Source organism: Myotis myotis, unplaced genomic scaffold (assembly GCF_014108235.1).
Source record: "Myotis myotis isolate mMyoMyo1 unplaced genomic scaffold, mMyoMyo1.p scaffold_m19_p_18, whole genome shotgun sequence".
Classification (NCBI taxonomy): Eukaryota; Metazoa; Chordata; class Mammalia; order Chiroptera; family Vespertilionidae; genus Myotis; species Myotis myotis.
Window position 1 is genome coordinate 10,872,913 of NW_023416322.1, and position 27,308 is coordinate 10,900,220.

At 42.9% G+C, this 27,308-nt stretch overlaps 1 protein-coding gene across 1 annotated transcript; it reads left to right on the forward strand.

Moving 5' to 3' along the window:
- Positions 1–373: 373 nt before the first annotated feature.
- On the forward strand, positions 374–26,968 carry LOC118673252 (membrane cofactor protein-like). Its single transcript, XM_036343840.1, has 6 exons — positions 374–503; positions 10,707–10,898; positions 11,805–11,907; positions 19,079–19,170; positions 19,994–20,188; positions 26,886–26,968. The coding sequence occupies exons 1-6, from the start codon at positions 374–376 to the stop codon at positions 26,966–26,968; spliced, it is 795 nt and encodes a 264-aa protein (XP_036199733.1).
- The last annotated feature ends 340 nt before the right edge of the window (positions 26,969–27,308 follow it).

A 27,308-nucleotide genomic window follows, 5' to 3' on the forward strand; every position in this document is an offset into this window, starting at 1 on the left:
ACCTAAAATACAACTTTTCTTGTGTTTAAAAATACCTCCTAAGCTCCCCAAATTATGGACACACTAGTGTTCCCAGTACCCCCCTGAAACTATATGCCAGCTCCTCAGTGAGGCCTGGCCCAACACCCCAAGTCAAGAATTACCAGGTTAGAGATTCCACACAGGATATCACCCTCTCTAGGGTTGAAGCACAGCCCTGGGGCCTAGGCCCCGCCTTGCAGGCCGCCATTGGCCCCGCCCTGCCTTGACGTGTGCGTCCAGGCCACACCCTCTCTGTGTGAAGCCCTGGACACTTGATGAGTCTGGGGATTGTTGCGTCTGCTACCTGCACTCAAAGAGGCAAATACTCACTGTCCCTGGGGTTTCTCCGCTGATGTCTGGGAACATGAGGGCCTCCTACGAGCCGCTCAGGGCATCTTCCCGCCGCCTGGAGAGTCCCTTTTCTTGGGGCTTCCTTGGGATCCTAGTGCTGGCCCTAGAGCTCCTGCTACCCACATGCTCAGGTAGGGAAGGGAAAGGGTGTCAGCTCTGGAGGGAAACTAGAGCGGGTAGGGGAGCTGGTCTACAGGAGGGGAGGGCAAAGGGAACTTTGCTTGGTGTGGGGGGGAGGAGGCTCAGGGCTTGTGGACCAGGTGATGCGTGTTCAGGGTAGAAGCCTTAGCCACAGATCCTCCTGGTTGTTCTGTGGGGGACCCAGAAGTGAGGGGGGACTCAGAGGGCCTGCAGAGAGGGTTGTTAGGTGGTAGGCACAGAGCCTTGCAGAGCCCTGGGTGCAGTCAGTGTTTGCTGGGGGCCAAGCTGTGTCCCTAGCAAAAGCCTGCAGGTGTTTGAGGACTGAGCTAATCAAGATGTCAGAGATTAACCAAAGAACATATATGTATATAAGCATAACCCATGGACATGGACAATAATGTGGGGAAGGCCAGGAGTGGGGTGGGGCTGAATGGATGAAGGCAAAGGGTGGAGGGGGAATGGCGGACAAAAGGAGATGGGAAGCCCTGAGCAGGTTTGAAGGTGCGGCCTGCTCTTCAGTGCCCAGTGTGTGGGGATGTTGCTTGGGCCAGTGCTGGGACCATGACGAGGCTTTGCCCTGTGTCCCCTGGGCTTAGTGAAGCCTTGGTGAGTGGGGTGCTGCGCCCACTGGGTTGGGCTGGGCGATCCCAGGCCTGGTGTTACCAGGCATATGCTTTACAGAAGGGTCCAGGCCAGGGGTGCAGGGTGTGGGGCAAGGAAGCTCACTGCTTGCTTTGTATGGGGTTTGGGGAGCGCGTGTTACCCAGAGAGCCCTTAAGTGAGAGCGAGCTCCAGGGCCTGGGGTTTAGAAGGATTGGGAAGGACACGCAGTGCTTTTTGTACAAAAAGGTAACAGTCTGCTTGTTGCCCCCAAACCATATTGGTATTGCTCTCCAGGCTGTTGCTTGTTTTAAGCCTGGAGACACAGTCCTAATCCCATCCAGTATAGATAATACCCTATGCTATTCCCAGATGTCATGTGTGCAGTCTTTTTCTTTTTTTATTAGCTTGGGTCCCATTTGAGGGGAGATTAGAAGCAACCTGGTACCCAATCCCAGTGAGAAATCACTCATAAGAAATGAGCAATGCATAACATCAATAGCTTTTCCCCTATAGCTGATAAACTGAAGCTGAAGGCCATCCACTACCTTTGATTCTTGTTTGACCAAATGCAATCAATACATATAGACATATATATATATATAGATAGATAGATAGATAGATAGATAGATAGATATAGATATAGATATAGATATAGATATAGATATAGATATAGATATAGATATAGATATATTAGTGGCCCGGTGCACGAAATTCATGCACAGGGGAAGGTGTGTTCCTCAGCCTGGCCTGCACCCTCTCCAATTTGGGAACCCCCAAAGGATATCCTACTGCCAGTTTACAGGGATCAGGCCTAAACCAGCAGTCGGAAATCCCTCTCGCAATCCGGAACTCCTGGCTCCTAACCGCTCACCTGCCTGCCTGCCTGCCTGATTGCCTCTAACCACTCTGCCTGCCAGCATGCTCACCCCCAACTCCCCCCTCCCCCCCGCTACCGGCCTGCTTGCCTCCAAATGCCCCCCCCACCAGCCTGATCACCCCAAACTGCCCCCCTGCTGGCCTGCTTACCCCTACCTTCCCTCCCCACTGGCCTGCTCATCCCCAACTGTCCCCCTGCTGGCCTGCTCACTCCAAACTCCCCCCCCCCCGCTGTCCTGATCACCTCCAATTGACCCCCACTGATGGCCTGCTTGTCCCCAACTGGCCGCCCTGCTGGTCTGCTTACCCCAACGGCCCCACCCCCCACCAGCCTGATCACAACTGCCCTCCCCTCTTGGCCTCTAACCGCCTCTACCTTGGCCCGCCACCATGGCTTTGTCCAGAAGAACATCTGGAAGGTCTCCTGGAAAGTCTCCCAGTCTAATTAGCATATTACTCTTTTATTAGTATAGATATATTTGTCTGTAAATATGGTTATGATTACAGATATGAGTAGGACCAGGTAAAATTTTATAGAATGGGCCTTTTATTACAGATGGTTTGCCATGTATGCATTTTTTCTAAAGAAGTAAACATTACTTTAAAAAATGTTTCAGGAAGACTTTGAGAAATTTACAGTATCTGCTTTTCTTCCAAGAAAGTTGTCACTTTTATGCCAGAGTGAGAATTATTTGTATGCTTTTTATGTCAGCATTGGACCACTGTGACTGGGGGGGCACTTAGCTTGACTTGAGAGTAATTATCTTGCTCACTGGCTGGGAGGGAGGGTGTGTGGCAGAGGAGATAAATACTCGGTTCTGTATTATTCATAGATTGCTGACTTTCTGGATTGATTGTACAAGCCCCTCCTTTTATTGATGTCCACCTTCTGTTGACAGACATCTACCTGGGAGAGAAATGAGATGAAACTCTCTTTCTTTTCATTGTAAAAAGCATTTGAATTCCTAAGGTGTGATAAGGCCACCCAGCCATCCACAGTCAAGGTACACATTTTCATGGAGGATGTTCCCACTCTCGAATAAATTAAAACAATTTTTTTTTAAATTTAAACTTTCTTCTACAACTGTTTTCTTGTTACTTAAAAGCTAGTTTTTTTGAAACTGCTTCCAAAGCTTTTCAAGCTGTATATGTCCTTGGAATGAATTTGTAAATAAGAATTGAGCCCGGCCGGTGTGACTCAGTGGTTTAGCATCAACCTATGAACCAGGAAGTCACAGTTTGATTCCAGGTCAGGCCACATGCCCAGGTTGTGGGCTTGATCCCCAGTACAGGGCGTGTAGGGGGCAGCGGATCAATGATTCTCTCTCATCATTGATGTTTCTATCTCTCTCCCTCTCCCTTCCTCTCTGAATCAGTAAGAATATATTTGAGAGAGAAGAGTATATATGTTTGTAAATAAGAAAACATGTATTTGATGCTCTTAGAAAGTCTTATTTTCTTTCATTAAAACTTGTGCAGTATAGGGAACTCCATAGATTCTCTTAATTTGAAGAAAGTTAGAGGGAAAGGTACTAATTCAGAATTCCTTGGGAAAATGTGTCACATATATATTTTATGTTTATTTTTTTAAATCAAAAACTGAAATATTTTCTATTCAGAAAATATATTTGGATCTAAATATCTTCTATAATTTTAACCCCAAAATATCAATTTAAATATTTTAAAAATGGTTGGGATGTTTGTTTGTTTTTAAATAAGTTAGGTTACTGGAGTTCTACATGTTACTGGATCACCTAGGGTAATTTTCTGATTGGAAAATTAAGAATTATACTCAGAGGGGAGGACATGAGAATTTTTAAAGAACATATTCAATTTACTCTAGAAGCCGAACCTCTCTTATCATGTGATTTGTTTTATATGTTTGTTAAACTATATTATCACATAAGCATTGCTGCTATTGGGACAAACAGTGACAGTTGATTCGGGTCATTTGAATGTCCACTGTCTTATTTTTTTTTATTGTTTTTTAAATATATTTTATTGATATTTTACAGAGGGGAAGGGAGAGGGATAGAGAGTCAGAAACATCGATGAGAGAGAAACATTGACCAGCTGCCTCCTGCACACCTCTACTGGGGATGTGCCTGCAACCAAGGTACATGCCATTGACCGGAACTGAACCTGGGACCCTTCAGTCTGCAGGCTGACGCTCTATCCATTGAGCCAAACCGGTTTGGCCCACTGTCTGCTTTAATTTGTCTGTTCGTTTTGACTCTGTCATATGCTCAAACTTCAGTGGAAGTCATGAGAACCTATTATTTTTGCCTGCTCCCTCCTTTACTTTGGAAATATTCTTTTTTACACAGAGGGACCTTAACTTTGATGTAAGGGATTGTTTCCGTTGCCAACTGTTTTCTTCCTTGCCAAGTAAGACAGTTGTTGTGAACTCTTCAGTGATGCCTTCCCCAGGATATTTGCAGATGTGGTTGGGAAAAGTCATTTCATCCCTGACCTTTGCATCTCAGGTGCTGAGGTGCCGGGGGTGCCATGGCGATCACAGGGAAGCAGGCCAGCCTGCACCCCTAACCCCCGGGAGGTCCAGGGGTGCCGGCTGGCCTGTGCCTGGGCTCTCTCTCCCTCCAATCACCATGGGGATCACGGGGAAGCAGGCCAGCCTGTGCCCAGGCTCTCTCTCCCTCTGATTCACAATGTGATCACCAGCTGCAGGCAGCCAGCACCCCCGGCCTGGGGTTGTTGCCTCTCCTGCCGCCAAGCTTTCCAATGGCGATCACCCCCCAGCTCTTGCCTGCCACCTGGGTTTCCGATCTCTTTCGCCTCCCATGATTGTGCCTATGAATGCAAATTAACCGCCATCTTTGTTGGCAGTTAACCGCCATCTTGGTTGGCAGTTAATTTGCATATCGCCCTGATTAGCCCATGGGAAGCGTGTCGGAGGTATGGTTAATTACCATGTTTGTCTATTATTAGATAGGATATATATGCTCACTGTATAAAATGTATGTGATGAAAGGGAACCCATTGAATATTATGGTGTATTTCCAACTGTCGTTATATACATGTGTGTTTCTATACCCAAGTCATTTTTAGGATGCTATTATATAGAGATTGTATGCTATATTCTCTCCTTAGGAGAATTCTTTCAATAAAGATTTTCCTTGTATGCGCCACGCCCTGTGCTGATGCTGGGGACACACTGGTGACCAATAACAAGCCATTTCTATTTTCATGATCCTTATTTCACTCCTTGCTTCCACACAAACACACATGCACATAAACAGTGACTGTATTTTGCTCACTGTCAGATCCCCAGTGTCAGGCGCACAGTAGCAATCAATAAAGATTTTCTGAAATGTACTGGGACTGGCAGACAGTAAGCAGACCACAATGCTAGTGTTATAACCCCAGTCAGGTGCCCTGGAGGAAGGAGCATGCTTCTCTGAGAGCATTTAACAAATGACTGTTGGGAGGGAAGGCTTTTCTGCTCAGGGGCCACACTCTGTCACTTTGGGGTTTCTGCACTTGCTGTCCCCAGGCTCCTCCTTTCTCTTGCAGCATAATTGCCTCCTCGTCCTTCAAACTTAGGTGTGATGATATCCCCTGAGACACCTTCTCTGAACAAAATATCTGAGAAAGACCCACACACTTCAGCTCATATACCCCTGACTTATTGTCCCTCTACCCAAACTACCGTTTCTGTCATAGATCTATTAGAATACAGAGATCCTTTCTGGCTTGTCACACTGGTGTTTGCATATGCCCCTGGTTTTTGCCATGGTACCACCACTCTTTTATAACTAGTGAATTCCAGAAAAGTGAAGTATAATATTCACTGGGGTCAGCAGCCCAGTGAAAATTCAAATCAAACAGGAAAAAAAACACTACCTTGACAGAAATGAAGATGAAAAACAAAACCTTACAAAATTTATGAGATATAGCAAAAGCAGTTATAAGAGGAAAGTTTATAGCTATACAAGCCATCAGGAAGCAGGAATGATCCCAAATAAACAATGTAATTTATGTCTAAAGGAACTAGATTGAGAAGAGCAAACAAAATCCTAAGTATATGGAAGGAAATAATAAAGATCAGAGTGAAAATAAATGGGACAGAAAATAGTAAAACAACAGAAAAGATCAGTGAACTAAGAGGCGGTCCTTTGAAAGGATAAATGATATTGACAGATCTTTACCAAGAAGCATAATGTGAAAAGAGAGAGGACACAAAATAAACTCGGAATTGAAAGAGGAGACATTGTAGTAGACAACATAGGAATACAAAGGATCACTAAAGAATACTATGAACAATAATATGGCTACAAATAGGATAATCTAGAAAAATGGATGAATTTTTAGAAACATACATGCTTCCATGACTACACCAGGAAGAAACCAAGAATTTGCATAGACCAATTCTAGCAACTATATTGAAGCATAAAATAAAAAACAAAAAAGTAACAAGAAACTGAAGCACTAGGGCAGACAGCCTCAAAGGTGAATTCGGCCAAATATTTAATAATTAGTAGCTATTCTTCTGAAACTATTTCTAAATATTGAAAAGACAGGAACACTTCCAAACTTATGCTATGAGGCTAACTTTAGTCTGATAACCAAAACCTGACAGAGACACTACCAAAAAGAGAATTAGAGGCCAATATCCCTGATGAACGTAGACACCAAAATTCTCAACAAAATTTCAGCAAGTGAAAGTCAGCATACATTAAAAAGATAACATATCATGATCAAGTGGGGTTTATATCAGGGATGCAAGGATGATTCAACATCTGTAAAACAATGCATGTGATTCATCACATTAGTAAAACCTATGGTGAAAATCATATGGTTATTGCAATAGATGCAGAAAAAGCGACTTTACTGCCACTGCCATCCAAGAGCCCACACACTGAATTGTCATTGGTTTGATTCCTGGTCAAGGGCATGTATTTGGGTTGCAGATTGGATCCCCAGCCCTGGTCATGGAACATGCAGGAGACAACCAATTGTGTCTCTCTCAGATTCATGTTTTTCTCTCTCTTTCTCTTCCCCTGGCTCCATCCCTTCCTCTCATTCTAAAAATCAATGGAAAAAGTATTCTCAAGTAAGGATTAACCAAAACAACATAAAATGAAGTGAAGAAATATTTGTAAAAGATACCTCTGATAAGGGGCTAATTTCCAAAATTCATAAAAAACTCATACAGTTCAACAATAGAAACAAAATCTGATTAGAAAATGGGCAGAGGACCTGAATAGATAATTATCCAAGGAAGACATACAAATGGCTAACCAACATATTAAAAGATGCTCAACATCAGTAGTTATAAGGGAAATGCAAATCAACACCACAATGAGGTACCACCTCATAACAGTTAGAATGTCTATTATCAATAAGACATGAAATAACAACTGTTGAAGAGAATATAGAGAAAAGGGAATCCTCATACACTGCCTGTGGGAATGTAAATTGGTGCGGCCATTATAGAAACAGTATGGAGGTTCATTAAAATTTAAGAATAGGGCTTACATATGGATCAGCAATCCTTCTTCAGGGTATCTACCCCAAAAATTTGAAAACACTTATCAAGATATATGGGAGGCGATGTTCATTGCAGCATTATTCACAATAGCTAAGACATGGAAACAACCTAAGTGTCCTTCAATGAGTGATTGGATAAAGAAGAAGTGGTACATATCCTATATAATAAAGAGAAAATATGCTAATTAGACTGAACAGCAGAATGATTGAATGGACGACCTTCTGGACAAAGCCAAGGCTGCGAGGGCCAAGCCCCTTACATGATTTTGTGCATTGGGTCTCTGGTCTATAATAATTAAAGGATAATATGCAAATCGACCGAACTGCTAAATAGTGGACTGACCCTCAGACAACCACGCTATGACAAGGTGGTGCAATGTGATTGGTCCGGGGTGGGGCCCGCCACTGCCCCACAATCAACCCACAAAGGGAGTCCCAGGCCACCGGCCATCGGGTTAATCAAGGGTGAAAGGAGGGTGGCAGCAGACACAGGCAGTGCCAGCCCAAGGGAGGTGGCCGGCTGCCAGCAGCCAGTTGGAAGCCCAGGTCCTGGATGCCAGCGCCTGGAAGGAATCCCAGGTGCCAGCAGACAGGGGATGGAAGGCCTACCCTTGCATGAATTTTGTGCATGGGGACTCTAGTATACCATGGAATACTACTCAGCTATAAAATGATTAAATATTGCCATTTGAAACTTGAGAGGGTTCTGCTGAGGAAGTCAGCTAGAAAAGCACAAAAGCTGTGGTTTCACTCATGTGGGATAGAAACCAAAAATCAACAAATGGAAAAAGCAAAGAAACAACAACTCACCAATGGTGGTGACCAGAAGGAAGGGGTGGTGGGGAAGAGGATAAAGGGAGGTGAGGGAAGGAGACTGCACTTCACAGTTCAGTATACAGATGTCCTATTACAACATTGTGAAACCTGAAATTTACAGATACTATTAACCAATGTTACCCCATATATTTAACTTAAAAAGAGTTACATATTTTTTGTTATTTGATAGAAGTACAAATATCTATATTTTAAAGATTAACATCAATCTGACATGAGACCAATCCATGGCATAAAAAAACAAAGGTTTCTCAGGGATCAGCATAGATGCAGCTCCTTTCTTAGATTCTTAATCTTATAGGAGGGACCTCTGCATGCTTTTAGCCCTTCAGGACTTTACTTGATGTGTCTCCACCACATGATTTCACATACTAATTCTTTCAGATCTGTTAGATTTTCAAGCCCACGGATAATTAAAAGGAAGGGGAATGGCTAAAGTAGAAATGATACTATTCTAGGAAGAAAAAAATCTACCAAGAAATCCAGAAACGAAAAATTCTAACAGCATAGCAATATAGTAACACAGCTTAAACAGCTACCTCAGAGAACTTCTGCGGCCAAGCATGATCCATTCATCAGTGAAGGAAGAATAAATTATAGTTAAAGTAATGTTAAAGTTATAAATGTTGGTATTTAGTTGACATCTATTCACTTATAAAATGTTCAGTTCACTGATATGGAACATATGACATGAAGTCTTATATTTTAAAATAGTTTAGCCTACCAGTATTTTGATCTATGAAATCCATGATGCTTATTTAAGAGTCAGCACTTACCATGGCATGTCTTGAGCACGCAGGGGGCACAGAGTGTAGTAGGAAAAGAAGGCATATCATCCCTGACCTCTAGGAACGTGCCTCCTGAGAGGAGACTGAATGAACCTGAGGTGACAATGCACCATCATCCTATCTAATAAAGAGGAAATATGCAAATTGACCATCACTTCGTAACAGGCTGACTGCACCCACAGCGGAGGCCAAGTTGCCATAATGAGCCTTAATGAGCAATCAGCATGGACCTGAAGCTGCGTGGTGCTGGGCCAGGGCCGGGTACCTCAAGCCATGTCCCCTGCCCCAGCACCAAGCCAGTTGACCTGAGATCATGCCCCACACCCCGGCACCAGGCTGTGGGACCTAAGGCAGCACCCCCCACCCAGCGGGGCTTGACAGGGGACCTTAGGCCATGCCTCCTGCCCAGCATGGCTTGACGGGGGACCTCATGCTGTTCCCCCTGCCCCAGGGCTGGGCTGGGGGACCTGAGGCCACACCCCCCCGCCCGGCTGGCCTTGACAGGGGACCTCAGTCCATGACCCCTGCCCAGCAGGGCTTGACAGGGGACCTCAGGCTGCTCCCCCGGCCCCTATGCTGGGCTGGGGGACCTGAGGCCACACCCCCGCCACTGCGCCAGGCCAGGGGACCTGAGGCTGTGCACCCCGCCATAAGGGGCTTGATGGGAGACCTCAGGCTGCAGCCGCTGCCCTGGCGCCAGGCCTGGGGACCTGAGGCCACACCCCCTGCTCAGCGGGGCTTGCAGGGTGGGACCGGCTGGATACATATCTAGCCCAATGGGGTGGGGCTGGCTGGGGCTGGGTCTTGCGCAATTTAGAGGTGCATGTGGGTGAGCGGGGACTTGACTCTGGTTCCCATGGTGCACACCAGACTCTGACATCAGGAAGATTTTTCATATACATTTTACTAATTTTCTTTCATCTCTGACACTTCTATTATAGAGAAAGGGCAAATAGCAATATTAAAATATTTCCTCTAATTAATTCCCTTTTAATGTGCATGAATTTCGTGCACCAGGTCACTAGTCTTTTAGAAAAGCCATGTCTACAGCCAGCAGAACCCCGAAGTGTCAAAGTAGCCCACGTTAACAGAACTCTGATTGGTTCACATTCCCACCATGTTTATAATGAGGGCTAAGGTGCTCCTTAGTGAAATAAGGTAAATGTTGTTAGTTCCATTTTTGGTTTGGTGCTTTTCTTCCATTTCAAACTGTGAAAGAGTACTCTGATGGAGGGCTATATACAATAGAAGTCTTTTTGGGGGAGGTGAGTGTGGAATAAACTCAGAAAAAAATGGGAAGGGCACGTATCTATAAATAAATTTTTAAACCAAAAACATTGGTGCTCTCTCTTCAATTTACTGTTGAAAGAATATTCAGGTTAATCTCAAAGAAATCAAAGCTAATAGGATGTTATTTAAAGCAAGCACAGCTCATCATCTGGTAAAAGCCTGGCACAGTCACTTAAAATCTCACCAAGGGCCTTCCATTTATTCCGTATAACCTGCCTGCTACCAGGCCATAATCCGTGGCTGGTGGAAAAGATAATATTTACTTTCATGTTCTTATTCTCTCATGTCCAGGTGACTGTGGTGAGACACCAAAATTCAAAACTATGTCAACCATAGTTGAGTATAAACCCCCTGTTATTAACCAGTTTGAAGTGGAATATGTGTGTAACCCAGGATACAAGTCTATTTATCCTGACGAACACATAGTTACTGTTTGTGAACCTGATGGCACATATAATCCTCCTCTCCAGGAAGCTTGTACAGGTAAGTTCACAAAATTTTTATTGTTATTGCTCTAAAGATTTTCATACATTTTAGACTGCATATTCCACTATTACCATGATGGTTTTCTCAAGATGGATAGATTTTAGGTAGCAAGATATTTTTTCAGGCTTTGAAGATCTCCAGGAAATTTTTAATTTGGCCATTCATTCTCTGGGTAAATGTGACTCTTAACCAGTTAACTACCAAGCGTCCAGAATGAGAACCATCCCCACATGCCACAATATTTTGAATTTAATTTAAAAAATCAATTTTCAATGAATATTATAAACATAAATATATTACAATTCGGGTATTCTTCAATATTTTCAGCTGAAAATTCTCATGAAAAAATGATTTTAAAGTTGGTCAAGGCTACCACATAAAGAAAACATTGCTTTTGTATAGACGCATGTGGCATGGGGGGAAGGTCCGCAACTTGCATCTACAGATGCTTATGGCGTACAATGGGTTAAGTTTGGCCATTAGTGACCACATGGATGGAGCTTGAGAATATTATGGAAAGTGAAATAAGTCAGTGAAAATAAGTTAAGGACCAGATGTACGTAAAACTGGAACTCATAGACACAGAAACAGTTTGGTGCTTACCAAAGGAAAAGGTGGGTGGTTGCAGGGGTAGTAATGAGTAAAGGGGACCAAGTTTATGTGGAAGATGACTTGACTTTGGGTGGTGGGCACACGCCCAAATAAAATGTACAGATCATGTGTCATAGATGTGTACACTTGAAACCAATATAACCTTATTAACCAATGTCACCCCAAGAAACGTAATAACAATAAATAAGAAAGTATTTCCATCAGTTTAATAACACAATGTAAAATTTTTATTTTTCTTCAAATCTATTTTGACATTGGTATAAAACAACACATTTGAAATTTTACGTTTAGAGGTGTATTGTCCACAGCTACGAGATCTCCAAAATGGCGAAGTAATCCACAATAATGGACCTTTCAAGCTTGGTTCACAAGTTGAGTATGTTTGTAATGAGGGGTAAGTACGTTGCTCCTTGGAGGAATAAGGTAAACATTGCTGGTTCCATTTTTGGTTTGGTTCTCTTCTTAAGCTTTTCCATAATGTTGATTTCATCTTGCTTTCTATGGAGCAAGTTGTACCTACAGCCAATCAACCCTTTGGTTTTTTATGGAGACTGAAAAGGTGCAATGAATAGAAAGAAATTTAACTTGAAGGAAAGCAAAATTATATCATATGATTAGTAACAATTAGCCTATCATAGTCATTAAAAATGTAGTAATCATGGTGACATGGTCCTAAATTAAATTATAAGAAGCAGGAGGGTGGGAAAGAGAGACAGAGGGTTCATCAGTTAACAGAAGCCAAAGGCAGAAACTAATGAAATGTGTGTTGAAACTTTGAATGAACTTCCAGAGGTACTTGAGGATCATACTAATAAAAGAGCTAATAGTGTAGCTGTTCTTCAATAAGGGCCAGCTCCCCACCAGATTTCACCGCACCCAGCTTCCACATGAACTTTTCAGACTGTCCAGCAAACTGTCCAAAAGCAGCAAACACTTCCTCCTCCCATCTATGCACCTATCCCAGAACTAGCCATACTTTCCCTTCTTCTGCCCCCTTATCTATAACCAATGTGAATTCCTTCAAAATAACTTACATCTTTCTACTCAAAGCTGTAAAAGAACCCCATTAAACCAGGATGGCGAAAATGCTTGCCTTCATCTCCCTGCTGCTGCTGGTTTAGACTGCATTCCCCTGACCTGGTTCTTTTTGCTGGTGACCGTATGGCAAGTCAATAAACCTGTTCCTTCAGAAAATCTGGCTGCGAAGGGTTTTGTTTCACAACTTTATCCCATTGTGGTCAGAGAAGATACTTTGTATCATATCTATCTTATTAAAACCTATTGATTCCTTAATATTAATTTGTGGCTCATCATATGGTCCATATCGTGGAAGATGTCCCATGTTCATTTGAAATGAATATATATTCTGTTCTATGGATTCTACACTATTTATTTTCATTGTATACTTTGTTTCTAAATTTACATAGAAGATTAACATGCATTTACAACCCACTGTTACAATATTCATCACTTTGAATATTTCTTGCCACTCCCTTCTGGCCTGCAAACTTTCTGTTGAGAAATCCGCTGACAGTCGTATGGGTACTCCCTTGTAGGTAACTGAGTTTCTTTCTCTTGCTGCTTTTAAGAGTCTCTCTTTGTCTTTTGCTCTTAGCATTTTAATTATGATGTGTCTTGGTGCGGTCCTCTTTGGATTCCTTTTGTTTGGGGTTCTCTGCACTTCCTGGACCTGTAAGTCTATTTCTTTCACCAGGTAGGGGAAGTTTTCTGTCATTATTTCTTCAAATAGGTTTTCAATATCTTGCTCTCTCTCATCTTCGAGCACCCCTATAATTCTGATGTTGGTACGCTTGAAGCTGTCCCAGAGGCTCCTTACACTATCTTCGTATTTTCGGATTCTTTTTTCATTTTGCTTTTCCGGTTGGGTGTTTTTTGCTTCTTCGTATTTCAAATCTTTGACTTGATTCTTGCGCTCCTCTGATCTGTTGTTGGGTGTCTGTATAATATTCTTTATTTCAGTCCGTGTATGTTTAATTTCTAGTTGGTTCTTTAACACAACATCGAGGGTCTCATTAGATTTCTTGTAGATCTCATTAAGTTTATCGGCAGTTTCTAGAAAATTATTGAAAGACCTTAAAAGTGCAGTTTTGAGCTCTATATCCTCCATTTCTGTCATGTTTCTTTGTCTCCGCATTTTTTATGCTTTCTTGGTGCACCCCCTTGTGGTCTTTGTGCGCAGTCTTGTTGTAGTTAAGCCTTGATTGTTGTCGGTAATACTGGGGGTGATTTGACCTCCAGGCCAACTAGCTATGAGAATCAGCTGTGTCTGCAGTGGGAGAACTGTGCTGGATCTCTAGGGTGGTGCTAATCTAGCCTTTGCCTGAGGCTATCCGGCAAATGCCTCTGTGCAGGGCTTGGGTGGGGCAGGTCCCAGGGGATCTACAGGGCGGGCGGATCTCAGTCCCGTCCCCAGGGGCTCTGCCTCTCAGAGTCCCAGCAACCGCTGCAAACCTCGGAGAGAAAGCTGCCTTCGAGTTCCGACCAAAGCCAGACAGTCCCGTTTGAGTCTGGGTCCCTAGAGACTCACCCGGATCTGGATCTCAGAGTTTGAGACTCCCTCATGATTGAAACAGACAACCGCGCCCTCCGCCGCCAGCCCGCTCCGCATGCACTCCGCACCTTAGTATTTTACTTCAGCACTGTGCCTCCTCTGAGTTTCGATATGCTATTCTCTTTCCTCCTAGTTGTAGAACTTCCACTCAGCCAGCCTTCCTGTGGTTCTGGATGATGTCCGTTCCGTCTTTTAGTTGTATTTTTGAAGTGGTTGTTCGAGGCAGCAAACTCTGGCGTTAACCTATGCTGCCATCTTGGTTTCTGCTCCTATTTGTTTTCTTAAAGCTCCCCCCCACTTTTTGCACATTCCTACTTTTGTTTGCTAGTTGATTTTTTTAATGAAGTGTTAGAATACCTTTATCATTTCCTTTTGCATGTATTCTATGGTGATTTTGTCTCTATTTCCCATGTGGATTACACTTACCATCCTAGAGTTATAACACTACAATTTGAATTTATGCCAACTTAAATTCAATAAATTACAATAATGAATGCTTATCAGTTTATCCTCATCCCTTTGGGTTATTATTGTCACACTACCATCTACAATAATAATTGAAATCCTGGCTTCTACACTATTTTCATTGTATGCTTTGTTGCTAAATTTACATAGAAGATAAACATACCTTTACAAACCATTGTTACAATAAGACTAGCTTTAATAATTGCCCATGTATATACCCACAGTGAGATGTCGATCCATGTAGTATGACTTACTGTAACCAAAAAACATGGGTTCGGCTGCCTGCTGCAGCGAATGCCAAACTGGTGAGGCAGGTGCTAATGGAAAAGGAAAGAGGTTTTATTCAAGTGCCCTGACACCAGGAACTCCCAGCTCAAACACCACCACCCCCCTTTCTTGCTCAGGCCTGCAGCTCTTATATAGTTAGGGAAGGGAGGGCTTTATATTCTTTTGGAACTCTTGAGTCATGTCCTTCACATTGAGAGTTTTTGGTGTGCTTAATGTAAGAATCTCTCCCTATACCAGTGGTTCTCAACCTTCCTAATGCTGTGACCCTTTAATAGAGTTCCTCATGTTGTGGTGACCCCCAACCATAAAATTATTTTCGTTGCTACTTCATAACTGTAATTATGCTACTGTTATGAATCATAATGTAATTACATATGTGTTTTCTGTTGGTCTTATGCGACCCCTGTGAAAGGGTCGTTCGACTCCCAAAGGGGTCGCCACCAAGAGTTTGAGAACCGCTGCACTATACCAACTTGGCTAATGGGAAAGACTCCCCAGCACTGGGACTGGCTGTCTAGGTAATATTATTACTCTCTAGTGAACTTTAGGACAGCGTGGAGCTTTTTATGTAGTTGAGTTATGGTTGTAACAAATTCTCCTAACTTTAATTTCTGGGTAAGTCTTAATATTACCCTCAATTTTGCCACACAGTTTTACTGTAGAGATGATTTTTGGCTGAGCTTCTTTTTATTTGTGTCTGTTATCCAATGCTTCCTGGCCCCCGAGTTCCTGTTGAGATCTCTGCTGACTATTTAGACTCCTTTTCCTGGATTTTGGCTTTGACATTCTCAGTGGTATCACTGGGCTCAACCTGGAGAGGGATGGTCTTGCCCATCAGGGTACTCACAAATTCCTGCATCTCTGCAACTGCCATCAGCTGCCTCATGAAGGGAAAGAGGACTATGGAACTGAAAGCTGCAGCTCTGTCCCCAAGAGGGCCTGCGAAAGATGTACATGCAGCTTCACTGACTATTTCCAAGTCTTTAGTCTAGTATGTGTCCCCTCAGGGCTTTTTCAGAAGTAATTTTTGTTGGTTTATGTTTTCCATTGAATGGGCCATACTTTCCTATTACTTTATAGGCCTTATAATGTTTTTTGAACTGGACAAATATACTCTAATAATGAGGTAACTCTAAATATCAAATTCTCACCATTTCCTAGGGTTTATTGTGTTATGTTATTGTTTTGTTTTTTGATTGTTGAAGTGTGTCTCTGTGCTGAGGATCAGCCTGACATGTAAACTGAGCCTTCTTCTGGGCATGCGCATTCCCTCTACTTGTCCCTGAAAGGTTCAGGGTTGGGCCGGTTCACACAGAACAGACTCGGGGCTCAGTGTAATCAAAATAATATTTATTCCAGGCACCTGGGTGCAGGTGGTCTGACTCGAGAAAGAGTCAGCGGTGAATTGGGGAGGAAGCAGGCATTTTATGTGCTAGGGAGAGCTGCAAATGGGGCTTCGGCTTGACCCAGGTATCAGGACTGTTCCCCTGTGTAGTTTCACGACCTTGCCCTCGGGATTGGGGAAGCTGACCAGATAGGGTGAAGACACAGCCTCGGGGGTAGCTGTAGCCTGTACCTCCGACTCCCAGTCATTTCTCCGACCACCCCCACCAGGGGTGCCCACAATAGCACACTGGTGACCACCCATTAGCGCCCTTGAGGCACCCAGGGCCCACAGCCCGCTGCTGCTGGGCCCCCTCCAATGGGATAGGGCACACCTCTCCTCCCTACAACTCCAGACCTGGGTGGAGGTAGGTCTGAGCGGCTCCGCAGGGTCAGACCCGCCCCCCCCCCAGGCCCCCCCACAGCAGCAGCACCGTCTCAGCAGTGGAAGCACGCTGCACCTCCTAACCCACCTGGCACTGCCCTGGCCTGGCCCCCACCCGACTCCAGTTGATTGGAGCCCTGCCCTGAGCAGATACAGCGGTGAAACAGCTCCGTACAATTTAAAGAATGGCGCCAGGTGGTAAGGTTTGACAGTTACTCCCCCTTCGGCCTCGCCACCCCCCTAGCGCTCCTCTAATGACCTGCCCCCCAGCAGCGCCTCCAGGTACAACCACCGCTACTGGGCTGCTGGCCAGAACCCACCCCTCCGAGGCCTTTGGAACCCTCTGCAAAGCTTCCATAGCTACAGTCCCAGGAAACAATCATGCCCTCCTCCCCTAATCAGCACCTGCCACCTGCGAGGGTACCCGTGAGCTTAAAAATAACAATCCCTTCCCGTTTAGACATCACTTCCTTGTTGAAACATTTCTAGGTTTATTAGCTCAGAACCTCCTCATGACAACCCAGTGAGGTAGGCGGAGAAGAGATTATAATTGCAATGGTATATGTGTATGTACTCAGAAATGCAGCTCAAAGAGGAAAAGTGTCAAGCCCAGTGGTTCCCAAGGTGCAGCACATGCCCTAAGTGGGGGCAATTCAAGAATGAGATAACAGTGAATTTTTTGTATTACTTATGGTTCTAGGGGGCCTCATCTACAGCATATCCTACATAATATGAAGGCTAATATGCAAATGACCAAATAGTGAAATGACCGGTCACTATGATGTGGGCTGACCACCAGGGGGCAGACACTCAATGCAGGAGCTGCACCTTGGTGGTCAATGTGCTCCCACAGGGGGAGTGCCGCTCAGCCAGAAACCGGGCTCACAGCTGGCAAGCACAGCAGCAGTGGTGGGAGCCTCTCCCGCCTCCGTGGCAATGCTAAGGATGTCTGACTGACAGCTTAGGCCCACTAAGCCATCAGTCAGACATCCCCCCAGGGATTCTGGACTACAAGAGGGCGCAGGCCAGGCTGAGGGACCACCCCCCTCCAAATGCATGAATTTTGTGCACCGGACCTCTAGTACATTATAAGTCAATTAATTAGCCTTGGAGGAAAAGTCAGCTAGAAGCATGTACAGGCAGTTTTACTGACTATATTTTAACTTGATTAAGTGAGAATATTCAATCAATAGTTATAGAGAGCCTGCTAGGTACCTTGTGGAGTACCAAAAGGTTAGGAAATAGACCAAAGATTTTAACCAATGTGCCACAAGAATTTTTAAAACATAAAATACTTAACTATTTACTTGGGACCCTGACCTCTTTTCTCTGGCATTTTCAAATGAAAAACATAGCTACTGCCAATACAATAATAGCCATCCCATGTGAATAAATCAAAATTATACCATTTTTTTTGCCAGATGTACAACACTATATATATTTAGGTGGGCCTCAGAATTTTAGTAATTATGTTATGTGTGCCATGAAATGAAACAGGTTGAAAATGGCTGACATAGGTTATTCTCAAAGAAGTTTTAGCTTCATTGAGAATCGAGATATATATAGAGAGAGAGGTGTCCAAGGACCACAGAAATAGATTTGTTCATGATCATTTTAAGGAGAGTCCAGAAGGAGGAGAGAGTTCTGTGAATTACAGTCATCAGAGATTTCATCTCAGAGGGGTCTCCCTGAGCTCTACCATGGAAGATACTCTAATCTGAAGAGTATTCATAACATCAAAACCTTGCCTAGCACTCACTCTGTTCCAGATGCCAATTCACCTACTACTTAAAGCAACCCCACTACCTATATGCTTTTCCACAGAGGAGGGATTTAAGAAAGGGAAACATTCAGGGTCTCTTCCTAGCTCAACAAGCGAGTCAGTATTGGAGCTGGGACTCAAATGCAGTCAGGTCAGCTCTTGGGCCAGATCTCTCTGCTCAGTAGTTGCCCTGACAGAGCAGAATGGCATGAGCAAGGTCATAGGTGTGACTGTGCTGTGCCTGCCAGAGCTAGCAATCCCCAGACTGTCAGGCAAGACAGGTTTGTTTGTTTCTTTATTAGTTATTATTTTTTAAATATATTTTTATTGTTTTCAGAGTGGAAGGGAGAGGGAGAGAGAGATAGAAACATCAATGATGAGAAAGAAACTGGGGATCGTGCCTGCAACCTGGGCCTGGGCCCTTAACTGGAATGGACACCAGGACTCTTAGTCCACAGGCTGACACTCTGTCCACTGAGCCAAACCAGCTAGGGCATGACAGGTTTAGACACTTTTCTCTAGGCCAATGTGAAGAATCTCTTCATCTCATTAAATTGCAGATTCAGTGAACACATTCAATACCTGTCACTTCAGAAACTTCTCCCTGAAGCTAGTGTAGTGTAGAAAAACAACCGTATAAAAACCTCGTCATTGTTATGTGTTCTTGTTAAGTGGTAAAGAAAACAATCATCATTTCTTTTCTCATTTAGTTATTACACCCTTGGAGCAAATATTATAACATGTCAGATCTCTGGTACAAATGACAACGTGGCATGGAATGATAAACCACCAACTTGTGTAAGTAAGTACATTCTCTCTTTAGAATTTACAGCAGCAGTTCCCAAATTTTGAGCCTGGGGACCCCCGTATGCTTTACAATTATCAAAGACACCACAGAGCTTTTCTGCAGGTGGGTTAGTGCTACTGATCTTCTTTACCTTGGGATTAAAGCAGAGTTTTAAAATAATTATTTACCAATTCATTTTTAAGAACAGTCATCTCAATATATGTTAACAAATCAGCATTTTTTTCCCTAAGATCAAACATTTCCAAAAACAGTAGGACGAGTGTCATTGCCTTACATTTTTCCAATTTCTTCAGTATCTGGCTTAAAGAAGAGCTCCACATTTATCCAGAGGCTCATCAGACAGTCTCAGGTCATTGGAAAATGTCACTGTACACTCTAAGGGTGACAGTGAGAAAAGACAAAATCGTGGCCTACCTGAGAACCACTGATTCGGGAATGGATGTAGCATTTCTCAACTAGCACTGAGTTTTCCTAAGTCCTAACTTTATTTTCTCATTGAATTGTCAGTGTCTCTTATGATTAGAAAAACTTAGTGTGGCCTCACAGGTAAATACCGGTGTTTCATACAGGTATCTTCTATGGGTATTTAAGAAAATGGGTTTTATTCCAAAATTTTATTTTTCTAGTTTTGATTTGAATTGGGGTAATACATATTTTCATAGAAACTAAGTTTCAAATGGATACTAGATTTGTAATTAGATTGTAGAAATTATATGCTAATGAACTTATTGAATACAGTTCATAGGACATTACTAATGCTATCTGAATCTTTTACTTTTTCTTTTTCTTTTCCTCCCCTCTTTTCTCTCTTTTTAAGAGGTTTTGTGTCAGCCACCTCCATATAAACCACATGCAGAATTCAACAGTAGCCACAAGACTGCATTTGAATATAATGAAACAATTATTTATACTTGTAAGCCTTCTGGACCGGATGGATATTCACTTGTGGGAGAGAGCAAGCTTGTTTGTTCTGCGAACAACCGATGGAGTAGTGAGCCTCCTGAGTGTAGAGGTAATAACATCTCCCTTTCTTTCCTTCTCATTTGTAAATAGTGTGGAAACATTTACCGACTTTTATTTTATTTTATTTTTTAAAATATATTTTTATTGATTTCAGAGAGTAAGGGAGAGGGGAGAGAGAGATAGAAACATCAATGATGAGATAGGATCATTGACTGACTCCTGCATGCCCCTTATTGGGGCAAGCCCAAAACATGGGCATATGCCCTTGACTGGAATGGAACCTAGGATCCTTCAGTCTACAGGCCGATGCTCTATCCACTAAGTCAAACCAGCTAGGGTCATTTACCAACTTTTAAATACTTTGGCCAACACTTGAACAACAAAACAAAACAAAATTCCATATGTGTTTGTTCTCCCTGTTAAGTAGTTTCTAATCTAATTGTTTATAATTAGATAATCAAAAATAGTTCTACTTGTAGAGTTTCCCACTGTTCACCCCACATGTTCTTGGCATTGCTGTTTATGCATTATTAATTACAATGTATATGCATGAATTAAAAATTTCTTTTTGGCTTGAGAGCATCAAAAAACACATACTGGCTTTAAGAAAGTTTTTACTTCCTTTTTCTTTAAATCTTAATTGTTGAGAGCATTACAGATACCCCCTTTTTTGCTCCATTGCCCTCATCTATCCAGTTTTTACCCCACCCCAGGTTTTCACCACCCTATTGTTTGTTTCCATAGGTAATGCATATCTAAACTAATAAAAGGGTAATATGCTAATTATACTAAACATCTTCCCGACCATCTTCCGGACAAAGCCATGTTGGTGGGCCAAAGCAGAGGCAGTTAGGGGCAATCAGGCAAGCAGGGAACAGCAGTTAGGGGGATCAGGCTGGCAGGCAGATGAGTGGTTAGGAACCAGTGGTCCCGGATTACAAGACAGATGTCCAACTGCCAGTTGAGGCCCCATCCTGCAGGGATCAGACTTAAAACGGCAGTCAGACATCCCCCGAGGGGTGCCAGATTGGAAAGGGTGCAGGCCAGTCTGGGGGACCCCTGCCCGTGCATGAATTTCATGCACCAGGCCTCTAGTCTATATATGTAAAAGCCTAAGTGACCAGCCAACAAGCCAGTAGCTATGATGCCCAATGACCACCAGGGGGCAGACACTGACTGGTAGCTATGATGTGCACTGACCTCCAGGGGGCAGATGCTCAACATTGGAGTTGCGGAGCTGTGGTGACTTGTCAGCTGCAGTTCTCGGGTGACACACCTGGAACCAGAGAGGAGAGAGCCCGATTCCGGGGTGCATCACCAGAGAACCACCCTCTTGCATCCAGGACTCATCGGGAGATGTCAGAGAGCTGGTTTTGGCTTGATCCCACAGGCCAGGCCAAGACAAGGGACCCAACTGGTGCACAAATCTGTGCACTGGGCATCTAGTATGCATATAAATTCTTTGGCTAATCTCTTCCTGCCCACCTCCCCCCTTCCCTGTGAGATTCTTGAGTCTGTTCCATGTTTTGATGCCTCTGGTTCTATTTTATTCATCACTTTATTTTTTCATTAGATTCCTTGTTCATTTAATATCATTTTTAGTATCAATTGTTGATAGATATGTATTTATTGTATTTCTTATTATTATTATTACTAGAGGCCTGGTGCACAATATTTGTGCACTGTTGGGGGGGGCTGGGTATCCCTCAGCCAAGCCTGCACTGTCTAGCAGTCTGGGAGCCCTCAGGGAATGTCCGACTGCTGGATTATGCCCACTCCCCATGACAGGTGGACATCCTTAGTGCTCCTGCTGAGGTGGGAGAGGCTCCTGCCACCCAACTGCGTTTGCCAGTTGTGAGCCCAGCTCAGGGCTTCTGGCTGAGCAGCGCTCCCCCTTTGGGAGAGCACTGACCATCAGGGGGCAATTCCTGTTTTGATCATCTGGCCCCTGGTGGTCAGTGCATGGCATAGTGACTGGTTGTCCTGCTGTCCAGTCGATTTGCATATTAGCCTTTTATTATATGAGATTCTCGTTCTTGTTCATCTTGTTGTTGCTGTTGTTGTTGTTGTTGTTCTTCTTCTTCTTCTTCTTCTTCCTCCCCTTCTTTTTCTTCTTCTTCTTCTTTTTCTTCCAGAATATCCTTCAACATTTCATGTAATATTGGTTTGGTAATGAAGAATTCCATTACTATTTTTTGTCTGGACAGCACCTTTTCTGACCTTCAATTCTAAATGATAGTTTGCTGGGTAGAGAGTAATCTTGGTTGTAGAACCTTGCTTTTGATCACTTTAAAAATTTCTACCACTCCCTTCTGGCCTGCAAAATTTCTGTTGTGAAATCAGCTGATAGTCATATGCCTACTCCCTTGTAGGTAACTAACTGCTTTTCTCTTGATGCTTTTCAGATTCCTTCTTTGTCTTTAACCTTTGGCATTTTAAATATGATGTATCTTGGTGTGGGCCTCTTTGAGTTCCTCTTGTTTGGGACTCTCTGTTCTTTCTAGACTTGTACTAGTAAGTCCATTTATTTTTACTAGGTAGTGGAAGTTTTCTATCAAACTAAAAATGATGTTTTAATATCTGGCAGAACACTTCCTTTTCAGAAATGTTTAAGCCACTCTCTATGCTAATTTTTGTACATGAACTTTTATTGTATTTTATTTTTACCATTTTAACCATTTTAAGTGTACATTTCAGTGGCATTAAGTACATTCAGATGGTTGTGCAACCATAACTTCTATATATCCAAAACTGAAACATTGTACCCATCAAACAACAACTCTCTATTTCCCTCTCTCCCCAACTATGGCAATGGCTAGTCAGTTTTCTATGAATTTGACTATTTTTAGGTACCTCATAGAAGTGGGGTCCCTTCTGGCTTATTTCACTTAGCATAATGATTTTAAGGTTCATCTACCTTGTAGCATGTATCACAAGTTTATTTCTTTTTATAGTTGAACTAGAGGCCCAGGACACAAAAATTTCTGCACTCGGAGGGTTCCCTCAGCCCAACCTGTGCCCTCTCGCAGTCTGGGACCCCTTAGGGGATGACCACCTGCTGGCTTAGGCCTGATCCCTGGGGGATTGGGCCTAAGCTGGCAGTCAGACATCCCTTTGGCAGCCCGGGAACCCTCAGGGGATGTCCACTTGCCAGCAGGGAGCAGGCCTAAGCTGCAGCTGGACATCCTTAGCACTTCTGAGGAGGCAGGAGAGGCTCCCTCCACCATCGCTGTACTGGCAGCTATCAGCCTGGCTTGAGGCTGAGCAGAGCTCCCCCTGTGGGAGCGCACTAACCACCACAGGGCAGCTCCTGCATTGAGCATCTGCCCCCTGGTTGTCAGTGTTTGTCATAGTGACCAGTCATTCCCAGTCTTTCTGCTGTTAGGGTCAATTTGCATATTACCCTTTTATTATATAGGAGTGCCTGGCCAGTCTGGGTGAGCGGCTGATTGCAGTTTTCAGTCTGGCCAAGCCCCCCAACGGGGACCCTCACCCCATGAGGGTGTGGTCAGCCTGGGTGAGTGGCTAATGGCTGTTTGCAGGCTGGCCACAGCCCCTTCAGGGTGGGGGGGGTCCTTCTGGGGTGCCTGGCCAGTCTGGGTGAGGGTCTGAGGGCCGTTTTCAGACTGGCTAAGACTCCCAGCAGGAACCCTCACCCCATGAGGGTATGGCCAGCCTGGGTGAGGGGCTGATGGCTGTTTGAAGGTTGGCCACAACCCCCAGCCACCCAAGCTCCCAGTGGAGGCTGGCTGGAAGCAGGTATCTGGTATTTATTTGTCTTCCATAATTGAAGCTTTGTTGCCATGAGCAGAGGCTACAGCCGGCTCAGGGCAGAAGGGAAGCTTGGCTTCCTCTATCCCCCGGGCAACCAAGCCTCCTGTTTGCTCCAGCTCTTGGCTGCCTGCCGCCATCTTGGTTGGATTGATTTGCATATAGTCGCTCTGATTGGCTGGTGGGTGTGGCTTAGGGCATAGCAAAGGTACGGTCAATTATCATCTTTGTCTTTTATTCGTGTAGATCATATTCCATTGTCTGTTGTTACCACCTCTTTTATTTTTTTTTAATCCATTCACCTGATGATAGACATTTGGTTTGTTTCCAACTTTTGGCCATTCTGAATATGCTTCTCTGAAAATTGACATTTGAGTAACTGTTTGAGGCCTTTTTCAGTTTGGGGGGTATACACCCAGGAGTAGAGCTGCTGGGTTATGTGTTTACTTTTTGAGGAGTAGCCATACTGTCTTCCATGGCAGCTGCACCATTTCACACTCCTGCCAGTGACCCAAGAAGATTCCAATTTCTCCACCGCTTTACCAATACTTGTTTTTTTATACTCAGCATCCTAATGTATATGAAGTAGCACTCATTGTGGTTTTATTTCATTTCCTAATGATTAGTGATCATATTTTTTTAATATATTTTATTGATTTTTCACAGAGAGGAAAGGAGAGGGATAGAGAGTTAGAAACATCGATGAGAGAGAAACATCGACCAGCTGCCTCCTGCACACCCCCTACTGGGGATGTGCCCACAACCAAGGTACATGCCCTTGACCAGAATCGAACCCGTGACCCTTCAGTCCGCAGGCCAACACTCTATCCACTGAGCCAAACTGGTTAGGGCTTAGTGATCATATTTTTATGTGCTTATTGGTATTTTGTATACCTTCTTGGGGGCAAATGTCTCTGGAAGTCCTTTGCATGTTTTTTTTTCTGTCACTAAATTTAGGAGTTCATTATGTATTTTGGATATTAATCCCTTATCTGATGTATTATTTGCTGATGTCTCCTCCTATTCTATATGTTGCCTTTTTACTCTATTAATAATGACAGTTGATAAAAGTTTTTAATTTTGCTGAAGTCCATCCAATTTATCTATTTTTTCTTTGCTGCCTATGCTTTTGGCATCACACTCAAAAAATCATAGTCAGATTCAACATCATGAAGCTTGTCCTCTGTGGTTTTTTTCTATAAGTTTTATGTTTTAGCTCTTTGATCCACTTTGAAATCATTTTTGTATATGATGTAAGATAAAGATCCAACTTCATTCTTTTGTATGTAGATATTCAGTTTTCAAAGAACCATTTGTTGAAAAGATTGCCCTTCCCCAGTAAATGTTCTTAGCACCCTTCCATACAACCGCTTGAGCATATATGCACTGGTTTATTTGTGGGCTCTGTATTCTACTCAATTGGTTGGTCTTTATTGAGTAGAATAAAGTGCCTGTACCACTGTGTTTTGATTATTGTAGCTTTTGAGTAAGTTTTAAACTCAGAAAATGGTAGTTCTCTTAACTTTTCCATTTCAAGATTATCCTGGCTATTCCTAGTCCCTTGAGGTTCCATTGGATTTTTCTATTTCCGCAAAATGCATATTCAACATGGTGATGGAGATTGCATGTAGTCTGTAGGTTGCTTTGTGTAATATCAGCATCTTAACCATATCAAATCTTCTAATGTATGAACACAGGATGTCATTTCATTTATTCATATTGTCTTCTATTTCTTTCAGCAATATTTTGTAGTTTCCAGTGTAGGAGCCTCTCACCACCTTGGTAAAGTTTCTTTTCATATATTTTACCTCTTTTGTATCCCTGAAAAGGAATCAAATCCGAGTCCTAGATTATGTGCTCTGACCAGGAATGAAACCCGTACTTTTGGTGTATGGAACTATGCTCCAAACAAACAACTGGCCCACCTGGTCAGGGCAGTATTTTACTAATTTTTGATGCTATTGTGAATAGAATAGTTTGCTTCATTTCCTTTTGGTTTGCTCATGGTTGGTGTTATGAAATGCAACTGATTTTTACTTGTTGGTTTCATAGACTGCAATTTTGCCAAATTTATTTATTAGCTCTAACAGGTGGGTGTGTGTGCATGTGTACTTTTGTAATCTTTACAGTTTTCTACTTAAAAAATCGGGTCATCTTGCCCTATCCGGTTTGGCTCAGTGGATAGTCAGCCTGTGGACTCAAGGGTCCCAGGTTTGATTCTGGTCAAGGGCATGTACCTTGGTTGTGGGCACATCCCCAGCGGGGAGTGTGCAGGAGGCAGCTGATCAGTGTTTCTCTCTCATCGATGTTTCTAACTCTCTATTCCTCTCCCTTCCTCTCTGTAAAAAATCAATAAAATAAAATATATATTTTTTTTAAAAATCGGGTCATCTAGAACAGAACTATAATTTTATTTCTTCCTTCCCAATTTGAATGTTTTCTTTTCTTGCCTAATTGCTCTGATAATAATTTTTGATATTATGTTAAAAAGAAATGTCAAACACGGTCATCCTGCCTTGTTCCTGATCTTAAGGGGAAAACTTTGTCTTTTACCCTTGAGTATGATGTTACCTATGAGTATTTCATAAATGGGCCTCATTATGTTGAAATTTTTCTGCATTACAAATACCCTCTAAATCACTTATTAAGCTGTCCTATATCTTTTAATTATAAGTAGAGTCCCATTGAATCCATAGGCTAATATTGAGGATAGACTGATGATAAATTTGTATTCTGTACCACAGAATATTGTCACAGGAAATGGTACTGGAGAGGAAGAAGAATGCTGATGACTGAATATTAATTTATAATTTTTATGATACTACTTTAAATGAGAAACATTATTTATATAAGGAAAATAAATTATAAAAGGTTTTGTGAAAAGACAAACAACCCAAACCTATGAATTTAGGAGTCTGTAAGCTTTACTATTTTTTTACTTCTTTTTAAAATTATTCCTGTTTTTTTTCTTCTAGAAAATTCTCCACCCACTACAGTATCACCAAATAGAGCTGACGATTTAGGTATTATTTTGAATATTGATAACCCTCCATTCTGAGACCTTAGAGTTCTCCATGGAAATATCATATTTCAATTATCTGCAGTTAGAGAAGAAACAACCTGTCATGTGATAATTGACATTTGTATTTAGTTGTATGTGTAGATACCATGACAAATAGAAGCAGTAGTATGTGTAGACACATGCAGATAATACGGTTTTTAAGAGGTTCCTCAAGTTCGAATTCCTAGTAGGGGAGGGAACTTTCTCAATCGCTGTGTTTATTTGTAGTTGAAATGTATAAAACCTAACTTGCTTTCCATGTGATAGTGCTATTTTGTAATGGCAATTTATAAATAAATTTTCTTTCTATTCATACCTTGTATATACATGCCTTAAC

Coding starts and splice junctions, on each gene's coding strand:
- LOC118673252 (XM_036343840.1), top strand. CDS start 374: ATGTCTGGGAACATGAGGGCCTCCTACGAGCCGCTCAGGGCATCTTCC. Junction 10,899..11,804: donor TCTCCAGGAAGCTTGTACAG/GTAAGTTCACAA, acceptor TTTTACGTTTAG/AGGTGTATTGTCCACAGCTA. Junction 19,171..19,993: donor TAAACCACCAACTTGTGTAA/GTAAGTACATTC, acceptor TCTCTTTTTAAG/AGGTTTTGTGTCAGCCACCT.